General features: G+C 37.0%; 2 protein-coding genes and 1 long non-coding RNA gene across 3 annotated transcripts; all 3 read right to left on the reverse strand.

Annotated features, from left to right (window-relative positions):
* Window positions 1-402: 402 nt before the first annotated feature.
* On the reverse strand, window positions 403-4,036 carry LOC119982890. The gene is made up of 3 exons (XM_038826482.1): window positions 2,455-4,036; window positions 1,390-2,378; window positions 403-1,296 (listed from the first exon to the last, which is right to left on the reverse strand). Exons 1-2 carry the CDS (start codon window positions 2,576-2,578, stop codon window positions 2,023-2,025), a joined length of 480 nt encoding a protein of 159 aa, XP_038682410.1. The 5' UTR covers window positions 2,579-4,036; the 3' UTR covers window positions 403-1,296; window positions 1,390-2,022.
* Window positions 4,037-15,074: 11,038 nt separating this feature from the next.
* Window positions 15,075-16,155, reverse strand: LOC119982786. The gene is made up of 2 exons (XR_005464467.1): window positions 15,727-16,155; window positions 15,075-15,384 (listed from the first exon to the last, which is right to left on the reverse strand). It is a non-coding gene; the product is annotated as an uncharacterized LOC119982786 (long non-coding RNA).
* A 2,169-nt stretch (window positions 16,156-18,324) lies between these two features.
* Window positions 18,325-27,391, reverse strand: LOC119983186 (protein root UVB sensitive 6). The gene is made up of 13 exons (XM_038826891.1): window positions 26,833-27,391; window positions 26,199-26,297; window positions 25,868-25,981; window positions 24,844-24,915; window positions 24,659-24,769; window positions 24,462-24,581; window positions 22,212-22,313; window positions 22,013-22,085; window positions 21,567-21,650; window positions 21,393-21,457; window positions 21,174-21,275; window positions 20,893-21,075; window positions 18,325-18,841 (listed from the first exon to the last, which is right to left on the reverse strand). The coding sequence occupies exons 1-13, from the start codon at window positions 27,175-27,177 to the stop codon at window positions 18,788-18,790; spliced, it is 1,524 nt and encodes a 507-aa protein (XP_038682819.1). The 5' UTR covers window positions 27,178-27,391; the 3' UTR covers window positions 18,325-18,787.
* Between the last annotated feature and the right edge of the window lie 587 nt (window positions 27,392-27,978).

Here is a 27,978-nt window from a genome sequence, read left to right on the forward strand (position 1 = left end):
ATATATATAGGAGCATACATTCGACTGTTACAACAAGTTGATAAGTATGTAGATTGGACTCTATCTACTCTTTATCACAAGACTTGTAACCACTTCTATCATGGTTTGTTGCTGTATTCAACTTCACGTTGATCTCTGTTTGTTGTGTGCTTGGCTTTATCTTTATCTTGATTGGTTGACAATTCAGCTTTATCTCTATTAAAAACCATGTGTGGAAGTTTGAGACATCATTGGCTTTGATTGTTTCATTTAACATACAATTACTCATATACCCTTTATTACAAACACATTTTTATTTCCTATGTAATTAGAAAAATAGCAAGATTGCAAGTAATAAAAATTCACAAAACAAACCCAAGAAAGGATTGAGCCAACATGATCTATAAAATATTCAATCTCACAAAATAAAGCTCGACATAATCATAGAATAATTGGAACAAGTTTATAAGTAGCAACATAATATCAATATGGCCATGTCTACATGGCAAAATCATCCAAAAGATAACCTAAGAAAGGCAAAATTACAATCACCAAATAAGACCTATAACACACTACTTGAATATTCTAGATTGCCATGTCTAATGGCCAAATCATCCAAAACATAGCCTCTGAAAGACAATATTACAATCACCAAATAAGAACAGTAACACAGTACTTGAATGCAAAGATATAGAAGTTCAAAAGAAGTCTTCTAATAGGCAATTCTAGTAATGTCCATCTTTAGTCATTTTCTTAACAGATATTGATCTAACCATATAACATGGTAGTCAACACATCCTTACGATTTGCAGCTAGAATCAAATTGTTTGGATTTTCAACCAAGAAGGTTTGAGCAGCAAGCAAGTCATGACTTTTAAGTCCTAACTCCACCAAATGTTCAAATAAAATCGAATCTGAAATACCAGGCAACATAGCACAGTTTAAGAGCACTTCACCAAGCTCTCGAGTTGACTCATGCATTGCACCAACAAGCTTCTCGACCTTATCATCACTTAAACGGCGTTTGCACTTATTTTTCTTAGCTGAAGTACCAGCTTGAGAGTAGCTATCAAATTCATCAGTTGTGCTTGGAACAATGTCAAAGCTATCTAATGACATTGATTGTTGCCCCACCATATTGTCAATCTCATTTATAGTCCCAATCACATGTTGCTAGCCAGATTCAACTCTACGGCATCACATCTCCCTAGAGGTCTCCCCATCATCTCCAGTTGCTCTATCCTTCCCAAACAAATCCACAAGCTTATGATAATTATGAATTTCCTTGTTCATCCACTCCTTTGCTTGAGGCTTAGACTACAAAAAAAAGGACAAAAAAAAGAAAACAGTAATATTATTGTCAAACAATAGCTTGAGCATGATAATACATCAAAAAATCAAACATCAAACCTCAATCAATCGGGTCCAAACATCCAGCTCAGCTTGCCATGTAGAGGTACTTGGGTTCCATCCAAACCCACTCAATCCATCCTTGAAAATGTCATAGCAACTAGTAACCTTGTCTTGATATTTTTCATATGGTTTTGGACTTTAGTCTTGTCCAATGGAACATCAGGGTATTGTTTCTTCATGTCTTTCAAGATCTCATCATATGTAGTACTAGTGAATGCTCCATTTACTCTATTTCCTTGGATTTGTTGATACAAAAATGCTTCAATAAGTGCATCATCCATTACTTGTGTCCAACTCACATGTGCAACATTTCCCTTTCCCCTCATCATGATTCTACATAAATATTTGTATATGATATAAACTGCAATAGGCTATGCAATTAAGAAAAGTCTTCCAGAACCAGATATCTAGCAATATCTAACTAAAAGGAATAAGCACAAAGAATTGATGCATGAAAAGCACAAACAGATTATGCATAAACATTATGGCAATTGCAGGAAAAGCATAAATAAATTATGCAGGAAAAGTCATTCTTGATTAATGATATAAGCCTACCACATAGCATCTGCAATGTCATTCTTGATGGTCTGCCCTCTAGCTACATCTTCGGGGTCATCTACTTGACAACCACTATTCTCCCGAGACCATATTTTGATTTGCAAGCTCAACATCAACTTCATGAAGTATATTACCATCAGGATCAACCCCCATAAGATAGTTATGTAATATGCAGTAACAAACGATGATTCTCTTTTGTATTTTTACTCCAAATGTTGGTTCCGTTCCACTAGGGAATCGCTTCTTTGGAACACCAATAGCTCTCTCAACTGCATTGCGCAATGAGGAATGTTGATGGTTGAACAATTCACGCTTGTTCCTAAGAGGATTTCGTGGGGAGTATTCTTTTAAGTGATAGCGCTCCCCTCTAAAACACGTAATGAGACCACTTTTTAACATGTATCCCGCATCAAGGAGATAGAATTTTCCTAAATAATATGAGAAATATTAGGAAAACTACTATTTGGATAAATAAAATTGAAAAGAAATAGTATCATTGATTACCTTCTGGAATATGAAGTGGGTATGGTCTTGTTATTGCATTTTTCATGATTCTAGAATCAGAAGCAGTTCCTTCCCAACCAGCTAACACGTAAGTGAATTTTAAATTGAACGAATAAGCAACCATAACATTTTGGGTGGGGTAGTCCTTTCTACCACGATACCTAGAAGCATTTGTAATTGAAACTTTTGCACGAAAATGTGTCCCATCTATTGCCCCTACACAATCCTATCATGTGAAGTATGTTATAGATTTCATACATTAACATACTAACAAATAACTTTAGGGTACAAAATACTATTGATCACCTTAAAGAAAGGATTAAATCTGTTAACAAGCTCAATTTCAGGTGGGATATGATCTCTAATAGGTTGTCTTATGTATCTCTTCTTGCTCTATTAAAGCATCCAAAACACTATGAAGGTGACGACCGATTGTCTCTTCTGAGTGTCGAAATACAATTGACATCTCACAGTATCTTGAATTTTGACCCATAATCCAAAGGAATTTAGCAACCAATTCTTCGATCGTTGTTCATTGCGTTGGTCCAAGACCACCTTCTCTAACTAAAATACCACATAAATTGAAAAAAGCTTGTGGACCCATTCGAATCACATCTCGTCCTTTTGGACCAACAATAGTTGTTAGCATCTCATCTCTTACTCTCTCCCTATGCAAACGAATACTCCGATTTACATGAGATTTAGTTCGTGTGCTAATATGTCTCCCACTAATTGATAAACCATCATTTGCAAAAACCACACGGATACAACAACATATAGCATGAACTTATTAGAAGCATCATCATCATGGTCAGCCATCTAAGTTCAAAGAAAACAATTTAGAAATGGCTGCCAGGATTTCCATTAGAAAAAAATAACAAAAAAAAATCTCAAAACAATGACCAGGTTAATTCTTAAATTATCCATCCAGAACAATTCAACTCATTTCAATAAATTAGTCTCTACAGTGTATATAGGCAAACCATTGCATATTAACATGCAAATTAAAATATATATATACATATATAAGAGCAGATGATTTTGTTTCACTTTCAGTATAATGTCTAAAGCTGACTTATTTTAAAAGCAATGAAGCAACTGAATCAAAAATATTTTAATTAATAACACACATTAGAATAATTACTCACTATATATTTGATATCGTAAACTGTAACTTAAACCCTTTCACCATTTGCACATAGGACAGAGCATATACAACAACAAAAGAATTACATGAGATAGGGCATCCACATATAAGCATAAAAATTCTAATAGATGATCACCTAATGTACAACAAGTAAAGAGAATTTACATGAGAGAAAGCTTCCAAATATACGCATAAAAAATCTCATAGATGAAAACCCAAAACTTATATTGCGTGAAATCATAATCCATATCAAAAAAGAGTACCTCCTTATAGCAGCGAGCCAGCAATGAAAAATTCAAAGGACGAAGCACATGCGAACAGACCAGGAACTGAGAACAAATTGATTTCACGTTACAGCATATAGGAGGAAAAATGAAATCAGATTCACGGTAGATGGAGGATAGTTCTTGGGAAAATGGAGGAAATAGAGGAGAGTATTACCTAGAAGGAGTCGCGAGGGTTCTTCACAAAATGAAACTGTTGTTGCTGTGCGACTATCTGATATGTGAGGAATTGATGTTGTGTTGTGTTGGTACGGCTAAGGGCAAAGTTGGCATATGATTTGTAAGGTGAGGGTATATTTGGGTATTAATTTTTAAACCAACATGAACCCACTGATTTGATGGGTTGTAAAAGTGGATCAAAACCTTCATTAATTGGTTTCCCTTGTTTTTTAAAACCAATACAAACCAATCATTTAAAATGTTAAAAAAAACTACCACACATGATTAAAGTAAACCAAAAATAAACTAAACAATGAAAACCAATTAAATCTTAACTCCCACACAAGGCCTTAATTTCATGGAAATCAAAGAAACAATATACAGTTTCTAGGTCTTCAGCAGAAGCAGAGTATAGGGCAGTAGCAAACACTAAAAGTGAACTCATATGGTTACAAAGTTTATTCACAGAACTGAAGCTTCAGATTTCTCTACCTATGACTCTACACTGTGACAACCAAGCAGCAATCCACATTGCTAACAACCTAGTGTTCCACGAACGGACAAAACGTATAGAAATTGATCTACATTTCACTCGTGACAAGATTCAAGAAGGGCTTATGAAGTTGACTTACCTCAGAACAGACGATCAGTTGGGAGACATCTTCACCAAAGCAGTTTGTCGCAACCGGGGTCACGACGCAGACCGGCGTTTGAGGATGAAAAAATGTTTAGAGTCGCCACCAATTGATTTAAGGTGCAATTGGACACCGAAAAGACCTGCGAACCAGAGAAAAGGGTACGGGGATCGATTGAGTGTGGGGAAGGTATTAGGCACCCCACAACTCCCGTTTGAAAACGGTTACCCGGATTAATCTAATGGCTATCTTATGGAAACTTGCTCTTTGCAAGGTGTAATTGTTAAAGTTTGAATTATTACTTTCAACACAGTTATCAACTTATGATAGTGTTTGAAAAAGAAAGCTTGGAATATTACTATCAATTTATGATAGTTTTTATTTGGAAATAGGTTTAAAATAACACTATCCACTTATGATAGTTTTGGGAAAAGATTTGTAAGAATACTATCAACTTATGATAGCATTTAAAAAAAATTGTAATATTACTATCAACTTATGATAGTTTTTATTTGGAGACACACTACCAACTTTTGATAGATTTAATTTTAAACACCAACTTATGGTGTTAATGATAAAATGTCCAACCAACTTTTGGTAGGTTTAATTTTAGATACCAACTTATGATTTATTTAATAAAATACCCTACCAACTTTTGGTAGGTTTAATTTTAAATACCAACTTATGATATAAATGATAAAATGGAAAAGTGTCATCTATCAACTTAATCTATTATTGCCAACTTATGGCAAATTCATAAATGAAATTAAATAAGGTCCATAATTCGAATAAAGGGAATCAACTTATGATTTCCTTAATTGAAATGACCTATATTCAATTTTAAACTCATATACTTATAATAAATAAATAAAAATCCAAATAATTAATGTCCAAAGTTATACATGTCGACATGAATGAAATGAATTACCCAACATGAGGGCTAAATGTACACATGTAATAATAAAATTAAAAAGAACAAAAATTTGTCATAAATCGAACGAAATCCCAAAGTTGCTCAAGCTCTCATTAATTCCGGTCCAAATAAGTCCAACCCGATCCCGATGGAGCCAAGCCCAATCCACGTAGCAAATTAAACAAAAAGAGTGGTCAAAAGGAGTATTCAAATCAAATCAAATCCATATTCAAAGATTCACTCACATAGACACTATTTTACATTCCATATAATCACACTTTGAAATGCGTCATGACGTTTTAAATCAGTAACTAGTGATATAATGAGGTCTAATGAATCAATATATACACTTCATAGTCTATACCATGCTTATCATTATAGAAGGCCCCACTATTTCAACATCAAAGCCCACAAATCTGAAACAAATATCACACTCAAACATCACCTTGAATGAGATATAGACGAGATTCCAAATCAGATTCGAATATCAACCTCAGCAAGCAAACTAGCATACATTATACCTCATTCAAGTCATTCATACCATAAACTACATATATCAAAACAAGGTTTGACTCAAACCAAAAGTATAGCAAGCTCAATCACCAAACTTGAATCAATACACGGACATAACAGAATTTGTATCAAGCTTAGTCTCAAAACTTGCATCAACCCATGGACAAAACAAAGTTTAAACCAGCTTAGCCACAAAGTATGAAGCAATACTCGGGTATATCAGAGTAGATATTTTTAAAAAAAAAAAAACTTGTAGAGATGAAATCCTAAGTAAATCTGGTACCATAGACAGAGAAAAGATGGGAGTATGTGTGAATTTTTACCTTCTTGAGAAGAACACAAAGAGAACCTAAGACTCCTTTCTTCTCTTCTCAGACTCCAACCATTCCTCCCTTCTTTTTATTATTGTGCATAGTACCCTTATGTAAAGAAAATTCCTTCTTTTTTTCTACCTGCTCCCTTTTGGTCTTCTTTTCTCCCTTGTTCTCCGGCTTTTTTTTTTGCCTTTCCTCTCTCTTTTGTCTCACCTCCCTTTCTTGTTTCTTTCCTTTTCTCTTTACTTTTTCTTTTCTTTCTTTTTCATTTTAATATCAATGTAGAATAATGTCGAATAGGTGTAACAAGAATACAGACAAAAGATTTTCGGTGGGTGGTGTTATGCTTGTCTGCTGACTCCCCATATTCTCATATGCATGTCATGCAAAAATCTAGGTAAATAAAAGCAATAAACCCTGATTCCCTATTTTTATGTATTTTTTTCTATTTTTTGTATTTTTTTTTTTGTATTTTGTATTTTTTTGGCCGGACGAAAATCGGGTACTACGGCTGCCCCCCTTTGTATGTCTTTTATGAAATAAAAGGCAAACAAAGGCGTAGTTAACCGAGTTTCGTACGAGAATTGAAATGCACGGGATCACTATGGCCATTCCCGGCTTGGCCAAATGTTTGTTCAAGAAAATAAAGGGGCACGGGATCACAAGGCCATTCCCGGCTTGGCCAACTGTTTGTGCAAGAAAATAAAGGGGCACGGGATCACAAGGCCATTCCCGGCTTGGCCAACTGTTTGTGCAAGAAAATAAAGGGGCACGGGATCACAAGGCCATTCCCGGCTTGGCCAACTGTTTGTTTGAATTTTATGTAAGAAAATATCCATGAGTGTATGAATGTATGAAGAGAAATTGTATTTTATTTTTTCTCATTTTGAAAATTCGACTTTGGTTAATTGTCGTCAGCACCATCACCCCTATCATCCTGCAATCATCCATCATGAGAAGACTGCACCTTTTGCCTCCATCCCATCTTGAATCTGCCATGTTTCAATTATTCTTGTATCTTTCATTCTTGTTTTGTCTTGTCTGGTCTTTCCATCGATTTACTGTTCACATTTGATTTCCCCTTTCATCCTACAATCATCCATCATGAGAAAACTGCATCTTTTGATTCCATCCTATCTTCAATCTGCCATGTTAGGCTTATTCTTGTATCTTTCATTCTCTTTTTATCCGATCTTTCCATCGATTTACTGCTCACATCTGATTTCCACCAAATCTGACATACCTTAAATGCCAAGCAAAGCTTTTCGGCTCCAGAATCTCTTGGGCCCCACTATGTCTTTTAACGCCATTTAATTTCTCTTAACTCTGTTAGAATTAAGAACACCACAATCCTTTTGGCTCCATCCCATCTTTTAGCTCCATTTAATTTCTTTTAGCTCCTTTACAGTCAAGAAGATCAAAATTTCACAGGTTCCTGCTAAGAACAATGTCCTAATGCACTTGTCATGATTCCTTTATTACTTTACTCCATTTTAAATAAATTCAACAGCATGGCGATGCTTGTACTATATGAGAATTTTACGCAAGCAATCAGAATTTTGATGGAAACAATCAATGAATTAGGAACTCAGAAATGAATGACCTCAGAGCATTTTATTTAGAATAGACGGATAACAGGAGAGACTGACCAAGTATATATATGATTCAAGAGGGTTAGAAATAAAGGAAATAGCAGAAATCTTTACAGGATATAAAATGAGATAACTTTGATTCCGCACAAAACTGCCCCAGTTTTGTGTGCACCCCCATTGCAATTATTGAATCTGACTATTTTCATATGAAGTTTCTCCCCCACAAATTCATCATGGATACCTCTGATCATAACCAGTTCAACTATGCATAGTCTTGCTATCTGTAATTCCCCATATTCTTCTCGAATCCTCATAATGGCCTCTGTCAATTCTCATTAATTGCTTTCTCCACCCCTTTCTGATATCAACGTTACTTGAACCTCCCAGGAAGGGTTTTCACTATAGTAGAGACGTTTCTTTTTTCCCTAATTTTGCCTGAAGCGCCCACGAGGGATTTTCACTCCAGCGGGATTTTTATTGCTCTAATTTTTGCCTAGACCGCCCTTTCGGGTTTTTAATCTAGCGAGCTTTTTTACTCTAATTTTTGCCTAGATCGCCCTTTCGGGGATTCAATCTAGCGAGTTTTTTTTTCTTTTTTTTTTATGGGTAATACTTTTTGATGGCGTCTGCATTCACCGGATTAGGCAATTCTTCTCCATCCATTCTTGTCAAAATTAATGCTCCTCCTTCAAAAGCTTTTTTCACCACATATGGTCCCTCATAATTCGGTGTCCGCTTCCCTCGGTGATCCTTTTAAGGTGGCAAAATCATTTTCAACACTAACTCTCCCTCCCTGAAACTACGAGGTCGAACTTTCTTATTATGTGCTTTCATCAATCTTCTTTGATACAATTGCCCTTTACAAATTGCTCGTAATCTTCATTCTTCAATCAAATTCAACTGTTGAATGTCTAGCTGTATTATCCGCTAAAACATCAATATGGGGAAGTGGAAAATTATCCTTCGGGCTTCGATTGAGATCTCTATAATCGACACACATCCGCACTTTTCTATCCTTCCTGGGAACAGATACGATATTTGCCACCCATTCTGGGTATCTAGCCACTGCTAAAAAACCAGCATCGAACTGCTTCTTCACTTCATCTCTTATTTTCAAAAGCATATCTGCTTTCAATCTCCTTAGCTTTTGTTTCACTGGGATACATTCTGGAATCAATGGCAACTTGTGAACAACAATACTTGTATCAAGACCGGGCATATCCTGATAAGACCATGCGAAGACATCCTGGTAATTATGCAATAAATCTATCAATTTCTTCTGGTTTTCTCCATCGAAGGCAGCTCCTACCTTAACCTCCTTTTTCTCCATCTCAGTTCCCAAATTAACAACTTCAGTTATCTCTTGGTGCGGCTGTATTAGTTTCTCTTCCTGATTGACTTGTCTTAACATTTCAGGTAAAATCTCAATTTCTTCCTCTGTTTCATAGTCAGATTCAACATTGCTAATGGGTGCATCAAAATCTGGGTCATTAAGTTCGTCCTCTTTATTATCATCATTTTCAATCCTGTTAAAGAAATAAATGAAAGTGGTATTGAGAATGGAGAATAAAACTTGAATGGAAATGAAGAAACATGAATATGGATGACTATCAGGAGATTTTCATTTCATGGAAAAGGAAATATGAACAAAGATATAACATGCAATCGCCATACTATAAAATCTATTTAAAGCAAAGTAAAGCATGCTCATTACAAAAGACCCAAACGAAGGCCGTGAGCTAGACCCACGATGGTAGTGCACTCGGGATTACTCTTGCAAGTTCTTGAGAGATACTGGGAGCTCCAGACTAGTCCAGTTGCCAAGTTTGAAATTTGAGGGACGCGAGATGACAAGGCAACGTCTAGCATCCGAAATATGTTCCTCTTCCACCACTGCAACTTGGAACTCTTCAAACTGCTCACATATATTTGCCAAAATTGCCCCAGTTACATCAGTCGAGTTTTGAAATGGCAGTTTTCCAAAAACTGCCCCAGTGTCAGTCAAACTTATCTTGTTTTGCATCCCTCCATACACAAAACTGTCATAAAGCCAGGGAATCGGCTTCTTTTCAACTCCCAATTCCTTTCCTTCCAGAAGGGCAATCCTCTTTGCCTATTTTTCTGCTTGCCCCCGATTCCTGTCAACCCTAGTTGGCTTATAACCCAAACCCCAACGTTCTGGAGGTTTCACCATTTCTACTGGCTTCTTAATTCCTTGTCGATTCTTGCCAAGTCCTTCTCCCGGGCGAAACCCCTTTTTCAACATAAATTTTGCTACATTCTTCGTAACCTTGGATACTTGTGGCATTACGGGAGAAAGTCCTTCCTTCACATAGCTAGCACTAGCAATTTCAAAAGATTGGAATGAGCTCTCAATCCCCTCCGTCGGAGCATCAATAGGAGAACTATTAGACAAGCTGGCAACCATCCATTCTGACTGACCCTTTACTATGTAAACCCTTCCATCATAGACAAATTTAAGCATCTGGTGCAACGATGATGGAACAGCTCCCGCAGTGTGAATCCAAGGTCGTCCCAACAGGCAACTATAGGTTGGTGAGATATCCATTACCACAAACGGCACATTGAACGTTACGCTTGCAACCTGTAAAGGTATTTCAATTTCTCCCATAATCTCTCTACGTGTTCCGTCGAATGCCCTCACTACCATTGGTACTTGTCTTAAATAAGATCTGTCAATTGGCAGCTTCTCAAAAGTCTCCTTTGGTAAAATATTGAGGGATGACCCATTGTCCACCAGGATACTTGCTAATTCCTTTCCACGGCACATGGCGGAAATATGCAAAGCTTTGTTGTGCCCCATCCCTTCAGGCGGAATATCATCTTCAGTAAAGGACAACAAATGGGTGGCCAACACATTTCCCACAATGCCATTGAAAGAGTCTGTAGGAATCTTGTCTGATACATATGCCTGGTTTAACATTCTCATCAAGACTTGTCGATGTGGTTCAGAACTCATTATCAACTCCAAGATCGAAATCTTTGCAGGGGTTTTCTTCAATTGATCCACCACCATGTACTCACTCTGCCGAATAATTTTCAGGAACTCCTGAACTTCCACATCAGTTACAACTTTCTTTTTCTCTTCTGGGCGCACAAAAAGACCTTCTTCTGGAATAAAACCTGACTCTTCAACCTCAGGTATTGCTTTCCCTTTCCTTTTACGCTCTGCTTCAAGGTCCACCATTAGATTCCCTTCTGTCTCATTTCTCGTGTAACATCTCCCACTCCGGGTAACTCCACCAATGCCAGAAATATTATCTACCACTTCTTATTGCTTTCCACTAGCTCCTGCTTCATAATTCCATGGCACAGCCTTATCATTCTTGTACAAAGGATCTATCCTCGGAATCACAGTCACTGGCTTGTCCTCTATAAAGTATTGCAAAACAAAAGGTTTCACGCAATTCGGCCTTGGTCCTTGGTAGTAACCTCCTAGGACATTGACTTCATTTGATTGACCTTTCACCTCAAACTTTATTATCTTCAAATCCATCAACTCTTGTACCTTCTCCTGAAATCCATAACAATTCTCAATAGCATGCCCCTTTTGTCCTTTATGGAACTCACAAGTCTTCATGGCATCAAAAAGTCCACGTTGAACGGACATATCCACTGCTACCTCTTCGACCAATCCTTCTTTCCTCAACACCATAAACAACTGGCCCAACGACATTGCAATCTCTGAAACCCATCTTTTTGAAGCACAGAATTCTTCAATGGCATTCACCCCCTCCTTCTCATGATTAGGCAATGGATTATTGTTGACATTTGGTTTATTGATTGCACTAAGATCCAGCCATTTCGCTTCAATCATCCCCTGGACTATCCTTTTGAATTGTAGACAACTTTCAGTTGAGTGCCCGGGTGCGCCTCCATGATATAAGCATGTGCTATTAGGGTCATACCAATGGGGATATGGAGGTTGGTTGACCCGTCCCGGGACAGGAGCCACGGCGCCTTGCGCTTGACGTTTCGTGAAACATTCAGCATAGGTTATGGGCAAAGGATCGAAATGCTCAACGGGCCTTCTGGGTCTTTGGTTTTGGAAATTTGGACGAGGGTTTTGGTAAGTATTTGGATTTTGAAAATTTTGGTAAGTGTTTGGGTTTTGGAAGTTTTGGTAGGTGTTTGAGTTCTGCGGGTATTGATTGGGTGATGGTGCGTTGAATCGGGGTGGATAAGGATTTTGGGTATGGTTATGGTTATAGTAGGCTCCTGGGCTTGACATCCTTGGGGCATTGCTTCTAGGGCGATAATCTGAAGTAGGCACACCATAAACAACTGGATTTGAATCAAAATTCACAGAATGCACTTCAGTCCTTTTGCCTTTACTTGCCTTAGCTGGATCTGGTTTATCAAGGGTGGGATAATGCAGAGTACCTCTCTTCATGCATCGTTCAACTCGCTCCCCCGCTTGTATCATATCGGCTAAGTTACTATGACCGCCTCCCGCCAGATTAGAAGTATAAGGCTCTTGGAGAGCATCAATGAAAGCGTTCAACAAATCCTTTTCTGAAAGGGGTGGAATTATTTGGGCTGCCAAATCCCTCCATCGATGGGCAAATTCCCTAAAGCTTTCCCCATTCTCAATTGTTGTGTTTTGCAAATCGTAAATGGTAGGGATCTTCTCTTCATTATGCTTATACTGCTTCATAAACATTTCAGCCAAATCCTCCCACGAGGCTACAGACGAAGGATTAAGGGTATTGAACCACCTTTGAGCTGCCCCAGTCAGACTATCTTGGAAATAATGCATCAATACTTTCTCATTGCTTGCGTATGGCGGCATACGTCGACAATACATCGTTAGATGATCCAATGGAACTCAAGTGCCATCAAACAAACTGAATTTTGGTAGTACAAAATCATGCGGAATATTCAGATTCTTCACAATGCACAAATTGGCCGGATTCAGCATCCCTGAAACATTAAAACCCTCCATGGCTCTTAATCTCTTTTCCAACTTCTTAATGGCAACTATTGAGTTATTTTCTTCATTCTGAACTCCCTCATTCACTACTCTGGCGGTTACAGCTTCCGCAATATTAGCATTGACTGGGAAGGGATTATCATGCATATGGGTCTCAGCTGGATGAATATATGTCGGGTTCTGAGTGGTTGCCTGTTGGGAAACATACTGATGCTGATGCAAACCAGGCAAAGGCTGATTACGAATAGGAGTAAACCCGGGTGGGTAAGTTGGTATTTCCTGGTGCAGATGATTCTCAGGAATCTCTAGTGTTTCAGAATTTTCAGCTACTCCTTTTCCTTTCATCAGCAACGCCATATTCTTCATCAATAAAGCGATCTGTTCTTTGATTTCAGCTATATCCTGATTCTGACTATGCTCACCCATTTCCTGCTCCATATTCTCAATAATTCTTGATTGTAGGCGAGTCTGATAGGGGTGACAATGTTGCTTCTTGAAAGCTATGATTAATGATGCACTAAAATCCCAATTAAGAATGTATACAACAAAACATCAGCCGTAAATGAATAAATCACACAAAAATAAAACATGCCATTACATGGGGTAACCTAAATTTCTGGAGGTTTCGGCCATGGATCTAGGGCTTTATAAAGTGCAGGGGTAAGTTTATCTAACTACTCCGCGAGGTCCCAGATCATCTAGCTTTTAAAATCCCAACTATTGGGACAAAAGCTCCTCCCTTAACTTTTAAGGGAAGTCGATCCGGTGAGGATATCTTCCACTATCCATGCGGAGATGGAATCTCACGAGAATAGTGGTCAACCCTCTCTAATACTAAAGGTAGAGCCCGGGTGGTAGGCTACAGTGAGTGTAAATGTATGAGATGACAAATACTTTACCACAACAAAATAAATCAACATCTCTAACATATAAAGGAAACAAACAATTAATCATACAAAAAGAAGTAACCGTAGCCAATCAATTTAATCATATGGGCTTGACCCTCTTAGGTTTAAAAAACCTGGTTTCCCAAGCAGAGTCGCCAGTTGTCGCAACGGGGGTCACGACGCAGACCGACGTTTGAGGATGAAAAAATGTTTAGAGTCGCCACCAATTGATTTAAGGTGCAATTGGACACCGAAAAGACCTGCGAACCAGAGAAAAGGGTACGGGGATCGATTGAGTGTGGGGAAGATATTAGGCACCCCACAACTCCCGTTTGAAAACGATTACCCGGATTAATCTAATGGCTATCTTATGGAAACTTGCTCTTTGCAAGTGTAATTGTTAAAGTTTGAATTATTACTTTCAACACACTTATCAACTTATGATAGTGTTTGAAAAAGAAAGCTTGGAATATTACTATCAATTTATGATAGTTTTTATTTGGAAATAGGTTTAAAATAACACTATCCACTTATGATAGTTTTGGGAAAAGATTTGTAAGAATACTATCAACTTATGATAGCATTTAAAAAAAATTGTAATATTACTATCAACTTATGATGGTTTTTATTTGGAGACACACTACCAACTTTTGATAGATTTAATTTTAAACACCAACTTATGGTGTTAATGATAAAATGTCCTACCAACTTTTGGTAGGTTTAATTTTAGATACCAACTTATAATTTATTTAATAAAATACCCTACCAACTTTTGGTAGGTTTAATTTTAAATACCAACTTATGATATAAATGATAAAATGGAAAAGTGTCATCTATCAACTTAATCTATTATTGCCAACTTATGGCAAATTCATAAATGAAATTAAATAAGGTCCATAATTCGAATAAAGGGAATCAACTTATGATTTCCTTAATTGAAATGACCTATATTCAATTTTAAACTCATATACTTATAATAAATAAATAAAAATCCAAATAATTAATGTCCAAAGTTATACATGTCGGCATGAATGAAATGAATTACCCAACATGAGGGCTAAATGTACACATGTAATAATAAAATTAAAAAGAACAAAAATTTGTCATAAATCGAACGAAATCCCAAAGTTGCTCAAGCTCTCATTAATTCCGGTCCAAATAAAGTCCAACCCGATCCCGATGGAGCCAAGCCCAATCCACGTAGCAAATTAAACAAAAAGAGTGGTCAAAAGGAGTATTCAAATGTAATATCAAATCAAATCCATATTCAAAGATTCACTCACATAGACACCATTTTACATTCCATATAATCACACTTTGAAATGCGTCATGACGTTTTAAATCAGTAACTAGTGATATAATGAGGTCTAATGAATCAATATATACACTTCATAGTCTATACCATGCTTATCATTATAGAAGACCCCACTATTTCAACATCAAAGCCCACAAATCTGAAACAAATATCACACTCAAACATCACCTTGAATGAGATATAGACGAGATTCCAAATCAGATTCGAATATCAACCTCTGCAAGCAAACTAGCATACATTATACCTCATTCAAGTCATTCATACCATAAACTACATATATCAAAACAAGGTTTGACTCAAACCAAAAGTATAGCAAGCTCAATCACCAAACTTGAATCAATACACGGACATAACAGAATTTGTATCAAGCTTAGTCTCAAAACTTGCATCAACCCATGGACAAAACAAAGTTTAAACCAGCTTAGCCACAAAGTATGAAGCAATACTCGGGTATATCAGAGTAGATATTTTTTTAAAAAAAAAAACTTGTAGAGATGAAATCCTAAGTAAATCTGGTACCATAGACAGAGAAAAGATGGGAGTATGTGTGAATTTTTACCTTCTTGAAAAGAACACAAAGAGAACCCAAGACTCCTTTCTTCTCTTCTCAGCCTCCAACCATTCCTCCCTTCTTTTTATTATTGTGCATAGTACCCTTACGTAAAGAAAATTCCTTCTTTTTTTCTACCTGCTCCCTTTTGGTCTTCTTTTCTCCCTTGTTCTCCGGCTTTTTTTTTTGCCTTTCCTCTCTCTTTTGTCTCACCTCCCTTTCTTGTTTCTTTCCTTTTCTCTTTACTTTTTCTTTTCTTTCTTTTTCATTTTAATATCAATGTAGAATAATGTCGAATAGGTGTAACAAGAATACAGACAAAAGATTTTCGGTGGGTGGTGTTATGCTTGTCTGCTGACTCCCCATATTCTCATATGCATGTCATGCAAAAATCTAGGCAAATAAAAGCAATAAACCCTGATTCCCTCTTTTTATGTATTTTTTTCTATTTTTTGTATTTATTTTTTTTTTTTGTATTTTGTATTTTTTTGGCCGGACGAAAACCGGGTACTACACAGTTCCAACGCATCGATTGTAGACCCTCTCAGTCAAGTTGAACATGCTCAACTTGAGGGGGATGTTAAATATCTGGTCTGCATCGCACCTCTGGTTTGCACCGCACCTCTGGCGTACAAGTTCGTCATTCAACAATGGTCTGAATGTTCAAGAAGTCTTCGTGCCCTTATTTGTTTGGGGCTTGGAAAGCACTGGGCTTTCTTTCATCTTTTATCATCTTCTGGTTGAGTTCTTAAGAGTTCTTCGTCTGATTCTCATGTGGATAAAGAGAAATGATAAATCTTATTTGCACCCCAACTTTTGCTAAGTACAGCTTAAAAAACACAAAAAGCCTTGATCTATACACACCTAACCCTACCATTTTATTCCTCAGGCAAAGCTTCTGCCAGCACTTGGAACTTTGTCAAGGATAGGTTTCTATCTCTGGCTACCTCTGTAAGGTAGCTGTCAACAAGCCTTGCAACTCTCATTTTGGCATTTGGACCACTGCCCATCTGACTCCCTTCATACATATGTTTATCAGAAAATGATTGTATGCTCGGACTTGAGCTCTCCATCTGTTCTTGAACCAGAAAATGCTCTGGAAGTCTCTAAACAAGATCCACATCATACATATTCTCAGTTTTATTGTAAGAAGGAATGAGAAGGTTTGCCAATGTAGCCTGTTCAAATTGCATCCCCACTCTTTTCCCCAATTCTGTAACCAAGGCAGGTGCCACTTTCATCATGTTTGCCATTCTCAAAAACCGAAGCAGGAAGCTGCACGAGACAGTCCTTCTGGTGGGTGCCATTGCTGGGTTTGCAGATTGTTCATTGTCCTTTCTCCTCCCATCATCATGCCTGTCCTTTCTCCTCCTCCTCTTTTAACTAACAACATTGAATCTGAAACTTCAATGACAGCGCAAATGGTCTCGATTTGGTGGTTTTAGGCGTCGGAGGAGAGTGGTTCGTGCCAGAAGAGAGGGAGAGAGCTTAGGGTTTGAACAAATGAAGAAGATGAACAAGAGTTGTAGGTTTGTACATGGGGTGCAAGTGGCAAAATCAAAAAAAAAAAATGGAGTGAACTCATAATTATTTTAATTTTATCTAGGGTTTATTTAGATTGAGGTGTACTAAACAAATAATGGGGTGCAACTAAGGTTCATCAAGAGAAATTGCATTAATTTGTTTATAAATTTCCAAGTCACCAAGTCACATCACCAAAATCAATTGAATTTGACTTTTAATGCCACATAGGATATTTGACTGCCCAAAATGGTTGAAAATTGCCTGTGTGATTTGTTTGAAACAAATTTGAATTTTGAATACCCAATTTGAAACGTTTAAAAAATGAGTTCCCGAGTTGAACTGAGTCAGATTATTCAGTACCCAAAAGTGCTATTACCCTATTTACATGGTCCTAGAAATTTGACAATTCACATTGTATTGGAAATTTGACAATTTACATTGCTAGAAATTACATTGTTTTGATAAATTTGACAATTCACATTTTTCTAAAAAATTATATTGTTTTGATAAATTTGGCAATCAAATTATTCTGAAAATTACATTATTTTGATAAATTTGACAATTTATTGACAAAAAAAAATGTAATCGGAATGTTTATGTGCAACAAAAACAATGTAATCGTAATTTTGTATGAAAAAAATAGTGTAGATAAAGATATATGAGAGAAGATGGAAGTAAGAGAGAAGATGGAGATAAAAGAGGGAGATTTGATTTTCAAAATTTGAACGAAAGAGAAACGGAGAGAGAAGAGGGAAACTTAAATTTCAAATGTGTTTCATCCATGTAAGCATGCTTTCCTTGTCAACAAGCTTAGGTGGCAATACCACATGGGATTGGGAAGATTTGAGACAAAAAGTGTTGGGACAAATAGCATTTTCCTAAGGATTATGATCTTCTATGTTGACCCTTAGTTTCTCACACTAATAAGTTATAACCATCACTTTTATTCACATTTACATAGTTGCCCAGAAGAAGAATGCTACCTCTACTCAATCATTGAAAAACTGAAAAAACCTTGAGACATCAAAAATGGCTTCCTCTTGAAAACCACAACCATAGAACCAGATAAGGAAAGCAAAGAGATGTAAAAACTGAGTATAGCTTTACTTGCATTGAAATTCGCAGGCAAAGTAGACAACTCAGGAAAAACAAAAGAAGTCTATAGCAGCTTCAACTTGAAGGACGTCATTATCAAAATTGGGGGCAATAAAAACAAAAACTACGTGTTTTATGCTATCATACAAATGCAACTTCATACTAATAGCTAATTGCAAAAACTCTACGGTCATTTTTCTATAAATACCGTGAGATCGAGCAGTATGTGTCCGTGCAAAGGTTATATGGAGAACCTACCAGCTTGACGAGCCCCATAGATCCCATGATTTCAACCCTATAAAATCATGAATCTCTTCATCATTGTATATGCATACACTTCCCGTAGCCTTGGGTTGGCTGTACATGGTCAAAGGACAAAATCAACCAAAACAGTGGGACGCTGGCAACTTTGCATAAATTGAATGACTTCGGGGGAGTTGTCCCATTTAACTTAGTACAGCCTAGCTCGGCCAGGATTAAGCAGCGACTCTGACATCCTCCAACCCTACAAGAACACGCACAATGGTGTTAACGAAGGGGTAAAATAAAAGCATCTTCTATTTCTGCACACCAGTAAGAATCTCAAATTTTTGATACGATCAGTGTTTAGCATTATGAACGCCTAGTGAAGCAACTTCAAAGTCGTATGGCAGTGAGAATTTTGTATAGGTGGAAATTTCAAAAAGGTATTGATGCTTCAGAAAATAAAAGCATTCAACACATGCCACATTTTAGGCAAACAAAACTGGCCTCGGGCCAGGCTTCCCTACAGAATTTGGTCCTAATATATGTATGTCCAAGCTATGCCCAGCCTGAAGCATCAGAGTAACATCGAAGACCAAGCCCGATCCACTTTTCCAACTAGATCCCAAGCCCACCCCCACATACCCAGAAATTGGGAAAAAATGAAATAGCAAGTACAAAAGTGCTGTTTATAAGAAGTTAAGAACAATTCATTAAGAATAGTAACCAAGCCATAATAACTCATTCTGACCTATTGTTGCAGTCAAATTCTTCACAAAATATTGTAACTCGACCTTTTCATTACTGAGCCACAATCACTAAAATTCTAAATGATAGGCTATGAAGAAGATATAGCCAATCTTGCTGCAACGCAAGTTCTTAATGCAAATTGAGAAAATATCCAAATAGAAGAAAACACCCACAAAACACATACAAACCAATAAAAAACAAACGGTTTTCTTTCCAATATCTATAAATATTGTTCATCCCTAGAAATGAGAATATTTTCCGGATATGGGAAAAGAAGGGAAATAAAGGAAAAAAGAACACTAAAAGAAAAGGCAACTTTTTCTATTATTTCACTTGTTAGGACTGGGACTCAGAAAACGTGGAAGTGAGGGCTGAAGAGTGGTGGCAGCATGTGTCTTTGAAAATGAAAACCCTAAGATGAAAATGAGATCAGAAATACGTAAAGTTGTAAACAGCAATGAAGTACGAAGATCTGCCCAAAGGCTCACAATACTTGTCTAGGCCCACCAAAAATTCAGTCTGGGTACCACAACAGGCTTTATAGACATTTCTTAGATGGAAAGTACAAAATTTCTATAAGAGGCACCTAATTTTTTTTTTCCTTGGGAACTACCAGAGATTTGACTCCCAAGCAAGAGATTTAAATAGTATTAAAGATCTTTTGCAAGTGCAGTATAATTTAGAGCTATTTTTTATTCAAGAAGAAGAGGAACCTAGCTTTCCATATGAGAGCGAGACAAGCCTGAACCCATCCAATGAAGGAAGTGACGTTTGCTATGAAGAATATCCGAACAACGCCTTGACTTTGAATCTAGATGATGGAAAAATTATCACTCTCCATCGAGATCAAAAAACGGATTCTCATTTCTCGACTCAGGGATTTTCATGCTTGGTTAGTAAAGGCACACTTTTCATTTTGATAGGCACCAAAAGCTAGAGACGAAACAGATGCAAGAAGAAGAGGAACCTAGCCTTCCATATGAGAGTGAGACAAGCCTGAACCCATCCAATGAAGGAAGTGACGTTTGCTACGAACAATATCCAAACAACGCCTTGACTTTGAATCTAGATGATGGAAAAATTATCCCTCTCCATCCAGATCAAAAACCGGATTCTCATTTCTCGACTCAGGGATTTTCATGCTTGTTTAGTAAAGGCACGCTTTTCATTTTGATAGGCACCAAAAGCTAGAGACAAAACAGATGCTTATCCGATGGCATAAGCCCAGCTTGAAAATCCAAGCCAGCCAGCCCTTTTTGATCCTTTTCCAATACAGCAACTGGATCCCCGCTTTTCCAGATCTTTTGCAAGTCCGGTATAATGTAGACTCTAGAAGAGAGGAGATGATGATAGCTACTAGATGCATCCTTCTTTAAATTATATGTTAGATTATTGTAAGATCATTCTGGATTAGGAGAACACCGGAATCTCATGGTTAGTAATTAACCAGCAATTGGATCACCACGTCAACAGGAAACGTGCAAGGCGCGAATACCCAACTTCCAATTATGTGACTTCAACACTTACGGCAAAGGAACACATGATATGTTAAATTCCACAAACCTGTTCAGCAGCTTTACTTTTGAAAATTCCATATAATGTTGCAACCATCTTGCATGATTCAGCAATCTGAGCCTCAATATCAGTAGTTTCAGGGAAAAGATTAGAATGGCCATATTCCCACTGCTTCTGGGACAAAGGATGGCTAGCATTTGAGGATTGTATGAAAAGCAAAAGCATATGAGCCTGCAAGAAGATGTAAAATTTCCTTAAACCCCATATCTGTAAAGATTATTACTTTCCTGTTATCATTGGCATACGCAGGAACCAGTCAAACATCTTACATGGAATGCTGCTTTTAATATGTCATCTGATTTGGCTTGGTCCTTAAGCAGTGCATACACTTTACTCTTTGAAGGATTATATGTTACCATATATCTCTCTTTCTGTTACCAATCCAAAGGACAAAATCAGAAATGAGAGAGGATTAATATAGACAACAATCCATAAAAAGGAGAGATAATGCTTGGAGAGAATTTCACTCTCTTGAAAAGGGGGCATACCTCGAAGAGTGGTTCTACAGCAACATATGCAGCTGGGTCCTGAAATGCATCTTTGAACCTTGGTCCTGTAAAAAAAAAGGGAATGAATTACAGATTCAGTTCAAGAACAAGAGTGCTACAATAACTTAATATGCTCATGGGTAAATTCTTTTAACCAAAAATTTATATACACACCAAGAACAACGGGGTTATCTTTTAACCATGGAAAAGTGAATATATTTTCCTTGATATTTCCCTCCTGCAATGATGGCACTCGTCCTGCATTGAAAACAAAGCACAATGAAGTCAATGCATACCAGAAACATGCACTCCTTGCATTCTTGCACATAGGGAGGGAGGGAGAGGGGCAGGGAAAGAAGGACAGAGAGAGAAGAGACCATTTAATTTATTCGTAAATGACAAACTGCCATTATAGATTGTTCTATAAAGGCGTTAAATGAAAAAAACAGTGGTGATCATTTGAGCATTTTGCATCTGTTCTCAATATTTTTGGTTTCAGATGTAGTCCTGTACTTTGTTTTCACTTCTAGGGTTTCAATTTCTCAGTTCCCCTTATTTAAATTTCTAGTCTGCTCTCAAAAAAAAAGCCCTTGAACATTTTTAGAATTAGTTATGCTGACCTGTTTTTAGGAAGGAATCTACAGCCACACTGAACCTGGCCCGGTTCAAAGTGTGCAAAACTACAGATTTGACCTGGCAAGCGAATATTATTAGAAAGGACATTAGCCCATTCTAGAAAACACAAATTGAAAAGTAAAAGTGCAGAGAGAGAGAGAGAGAGATAGAGAAACAAAGAGAAAGGATCAAACACCAACACACCTCTTGATAAGAGCTAAGTAAATATCCACAAGAAAGAAGAGCAAATGTTGTGACCAAGGAAGGATTTTTCTTTGAGATCATTATGCTCAGCCCAGTTCCCAGCTTCAAAGGACATACAAAACACATATTAGAAAAAGTAAAAGAACACATCATGCATATAAGCATAAATTGAGTTCAAAAATTTACGGTATATATGACCAAGATTCAAATGATATGGCCATCAAGTATAAAAAAGTAAACAACTCCCATGCACAAAGCTATTGTAGTGGGCAGGGTTAGGATAGGCATGATGTACGTACACCTGAACCCCACATAATATGTGGAGAGGTTGTTTCCAGGAATTGAACGTGAACCTATATAGCCATCAAGCATACTAAAATAAATGCTAAAGTGTTCATAAATATGTAGCATAATCACAATTGATAAACTTCTAAAAAGCTACTCATTTCCCGTAAACCATGTAACTTAGTTTCCCATATGGATGAAAATTTGGAAAACCTAATGATGCAGAATGAGTAATGAGAAAGTTCTCATAAATCCAGATTGATGGCTTTCTGTAACAGTCTTTAGTTTAGTAATTTTTGGTCTTAGAACGAGTCTTATTTACTTCCCAAGTCTTTTTATATTGGGCCTTTATTTATCTAATTTAATTTTCTTAAAAGTCGAATGAGTCTTTGTTAAAGAAGTTTTCCATTAGGAAACAATGTCATACTAGAATTAACGCTATGTTTGGTTGCACCATTCCGGCCGGAACTGGAACCCTCAATTCCTATTCCTAACAAATTCCTGTGTTTGGTATAACACACAATGACGGAACGGAACGTTGAATTCCGGTCCTCTCCGGAACTGTAGGTTCCTATCTCCCCCTTAGGAATTGTATATTCCAGCCGGAATGGAACTTGTTTAAAAATTCAATTACAATTTTATCCCTCCCCTCTCTTCCCTCTCTCCATTTGCATTTCATCTCTTCCCTCTCTCCCCTCTCCCCTCTCCCCTCTCCCCTCTCCCCTCTCCCCTCTCCCCTCTCCCCTCTCCCCTCTATCCATCTGCATTAAGATTGCAAAACTCCAACTGAGATTTCAATCCAAAACTCCAACGAAGATTTTAGACCACTAAACCCCAAATTCAAATCTAACTAAAACAAATAATGGGATGGGGAATTTGAGAATGGGCATGCAAAATTTGGTTAAGGAATGGAATGGGGAAGATGGAGAGAAGGTAGTGAAAGAGGCAGCCACCATGTTTGAGTGCTCCGAAAGCTGATGTAAGAAGAGGCAGTGAATTATGTTTTTTTTTTAGAGAAGATAAGGTTTTGGAGAGGATAAGATTTGTGAGAGATTTATTTTATATTATTTTCTGTAGAGACGATAAAACCAGCATAGATTTTTGTTTCTATTTAAAAGAACAATATAGTGTTTATTGAATATTTATATTTATTTTTAATTTTATGGTAATATTTTATTTTATGTTATTTTGTGTATGTATGTATTATAGTAATCAAAGTATCAAATATTAGTACAGAACAAGGGATAATATAGTCTTTTTTCAAGTAAGGAATACAATGTTCCTGTCACAATTCCTTCCCCAACCAAACAACGGAATCATTGAAATTCTCATTCCCATTCCCATTCCCATTGCTGTTCTCATTCCCGTTTCCGTTCCCACGACTAACCAAACATAGTGTAAGAGTTTAAGTCATATTACGCTTAAGGAACTTCAGACTATATAAATAACTGTGTGCTTCTCTTATTTGCATAGACAATGGGAATTTGATTTGCTTCAAGGACTGCGACCTTATTGATTCCTTTTCTATTCTTTTTTTCTTTCTTTGTTTCTTGCTACAGTATTCTTAGGCAATGGAACAGCACCAATAACTTCTTTTGTTGTCTTTCATTTGAAACTCTCTTCAAAAACTATTACCTTGAATTTCCATTTAATCTCCCATATTATTACCAAGCTTTTCGACTGTCTCATTTGAAGCCTTTAACAGTTTAACCCCAATTTCAGTGCTGCCAGATTTGATTTCCATGCCTGGAAATTTGTGGCAATCCCCTCATTGACCTAACCTTATAGTCACACAAAAACACCTTCAGAACAGAATTTCTGAAACCCCCCAACATCACCTAACTGCTTAATTGTACGTGAAACCCAAGGAAAGTTAGAAACGGGCAAAAAAAAATTTAATGTACTAATAGCGTAGATAATACGACCACACTTGGAAATGTGGAAAAGAGAATTCAGCAAGCATACCAAATCTGCAATATTTCCAACACATTCTCCTTTAGCAGTGACATCTCCAATATTTTCTCCTTTAGCAAAAGCTTTGTAAATCGGAGTACGAGTTGATGTTGATGTAACAGCAGCAACATTCTACAAGTGAAGATAAACAACATAAGCCTCAGGAACAGATTGATGCACATAAAGATGTTACTTGAAAACCAGCACACCTTTGCCACATTAGCAGCACATGCCAAAGGAAGAAAAAGATGCGGAAAAGCTGAAGTTGCTAACTCGATCCCAGCACCCAACTCCATGAGAAGATCACCGGAAAACCGCATCTATAACAGATTGTATTTATCATACATCCATGATAAACTATTTTGAACTTTGACAGGGCAGGAAGTAATTGTACCTGTTTTAGGTCATTGTCGAATTTCTTTCCTTGCCGGGCAAAAAGCATTTTTCCAACTCGACCAGCACCATCCTGTGAAAGTATATAGAGATTCAAAATCCACATTGATTTAATTTAGTAGACACAATAAGCCAGACAAAATTGCATGAAAAATAAAATTTGTATGAGTACTTATTAAGTCCTATATATATGGTATCACTCTTCTCTCCCATCGATTCATATAACTGCCCAAAATAAGAGCTTCGACTATGACAATGCTGATTTTATAGTACTTTTTCATGAAGATAAAAATGTAAAGATCGTAAATTCAGCACAAAGAATTGAATCAAGCACAATCTTACATCATGAAGAAGTTTCGAACATAGCTTGATATGCCTCACATGTATCATAGTATAATAACTATAGAGATCAGTATGCTTATAATGCAACTAGAAGAGATGTGGACCACCACCTTATATAGAGGATTTGACTCCTCACAGAGATGATTCCAGAAACGTAATTAAGTCCAAAAAAGAAATATTTTCATCTGAGTGCTTATTAGGTCCAAAGTAAACGATTCGATTATGATTATGATGATTGTGTAGTACTTCTCGCGAAGATAAAAATGTACAGATAGTAAATGCAGCACAAAAAATGAATCAAGCTCAATCTTGACGGAATAAAATTTCCTTGATTATGGCAGAAAATGAATGTTCGACGAATCAAATTGAGAAAAGTAAATTTCTTCAAATGCTATTATCATATATCTTCCAGATTTTATTTATGTATTCATAGTGAGATAGGCATATAATTCTCGAGTTAATAGAAGTTATAGTATTTAACAAACTAGTGGGCTTGGGGCGTAAACTATTAAGAGAGAAAAAGACAAATCTAATTCCCAGGAAAGGCAATAGAAGGTAGGAAAAAAAATAGAGCTACATGGCTCCCACGATCAAATGTTAAACATGTCAAACGACGAGCACATAAAAAAAATCTGTAATATTAGGCTATCTAACTCACTGTATATGTATTCATATAAGTTTACCTTGAGAATCCAATTAATAGCAACAGCTGCTGAAGTGGATCTATTTTTAGAGACTCCAACTGAACTCAAAAGGGTTTGAGTTGTGAATACTCCCATTGCTCCACCAAAGAAGTGCTACAATAAACATGTTATCACTAATGCAGCATATAACAGCAACAACAGAACTACGAGCTACAAAAATAGCAAAACTAATTGGCTGTGATACTTTAACGAATTAGCTAGGGATTAAAAACATGGTTAGGTGCATCAGCATTCTCAACGTCTTCTTATGTGATATACTTGTGCTGCATGAACAACTGATTGAAGCAGGATTATAGACATAAAAGAGCACCTTCAAAGCTCTCCATGTCATATATGGCACATAAGCAGGAGTAACACTGTCAGGAAAGCCTTCAGGCACCACATAAGATCTTACGAATGATGTCAGGTCCTGCATCACAAATTCCACAATAAAACCACAAAAGAAATTAGTTACAAGAAAAAATGAAATAAACCCTCCATGCCTTATTAAATGACAGCATTAACTGAAAAAAGAAAGAAAGGAAGAAGACGACAACACAAAGCAGTAACACTAACCAAGAACACGGATATATAATTCAACTGTCTTTTACATATGCAAAGCTAATAAAAGTAATCCATGCATCGATTATTCTACAATGCTTATTCTTGACAATCAATGAAAGTTTGAAATGCATAACCCAAAAATTGAATTCAATCCAGAAATAGGAATCATGAATTCAGAATTTTGGCTGCAGGACAGTTGATGAAAAGAGAGAACGTCAAGGCAAACGAGCTTAGAGATTCGATTTAACCAATAAGTCGTGATATCAGACATCTGCATATAACCAACCAAAAATGCTTGAATCCCATACATAAACAACTCATTTTAAAATTTTCCAATTATCATAGACAAAATATGCATGCTTCCGCATACATAAATAGAGAGAAAAACAGAACGCACAAACCTGCATAGGAGCTTGTGGTGATTGCAAAGCTATGGCACGGATGGAATTCCTCTGGAATCGACCCGCGGAGTCCTTATCAGCGACATATTTCCATCTCCGGCCATCGATCTCCTCACAGCAGATCAATTTCAAGCTCGAATTGACAAACTCCTCCTCCACAAGCCCAAGCTGCCTCGCCTCTTCCGGTGGCGAAACCAGCGGTGCAATCGGAGGAGAGGAGGCGAGGTTGGCGCTGATGCGTAGCGTTTCGCGGACGAGAAGACGCGCGTCCTGAGAGGAGGCGGCGGCAGTGGTGAGAGTCTGCGTGGTGGAGTTCCGTGAAGGCTTAAGGTTGATCGGAGCCATCAGTCCGTTTGGGTGATTGAGATAGAGAGGTGGGAGAGGAGGAGGAGGATATAAATAAGATTGAAGAGATAATAAGAAGAAGACGGCATTAACATTTTTGGTTGGGAGGAATAAAAGAGGGAGTTTGCAGTTGGCCTACATTCACCCAACGGACGGACCTACTGAGGAGGGGAGAGAGAACACACAATCACTACCCAACTCAACAAGACGAGCATCCCTTGCGCTCTGTTTGGCATTACTTATGTATCAACTCTTCTAAAATTTCAAAGGCCAACTTTTTTAAAAAATTAAATATCTTTCGACATTGTAGTTTAAACTTGGCAAAAAGATATTTTTCGTCCCTCAATTATGGGATAAGTTTCATTTTTATCCCTAAGCTTTTTTTTCTCCCATTTATGTCCCTCAACTATTGAAAAGTATCATTTTCATCCTTTCAAGTAATATTGAGGTTGGAAAAAACCTGATCTGAAGAACAACATGATGCCACGTAGGATTTTTCAATGGCCGGATTTATTCGAGGGATAAACATAGTACTTTCCCATAGTTGGGGGACGAAAAAGGGAAGAAAAAAAGCTAAGGGATAAAAATGAAACCCGACCAATAGTTGAGGGATGAAAAGTACTCTTTTGCCTTTAAACTTTAATGGTGAGAAACTGGTAAAAATGTTGTTACAAATTTTAGAAATGAATTCCTGTAGAATGTTGTTCATCTATCAATTATAAAAATATTGGAGAAAAACGTAAATCTACAATCTCATTACGTATACATATGTATTCAGTGTTTTAAAACCTTCCGTCCCAA

This window comes from Tripterygium wilfordii, chromosome 17 (assembly GCF_013401445.1).
Source record: "Tripterygium wilfordii isolate XIE 37 chromosome 17, ASM1340144v1, whole genome shotgun sequence".
NCBI lineage: Eukaryota > Viridiplantae > Streptophyta > Magnoliopsida > Celastrales > Celastraceae > Tripterygium > Tripterygium wilfordii.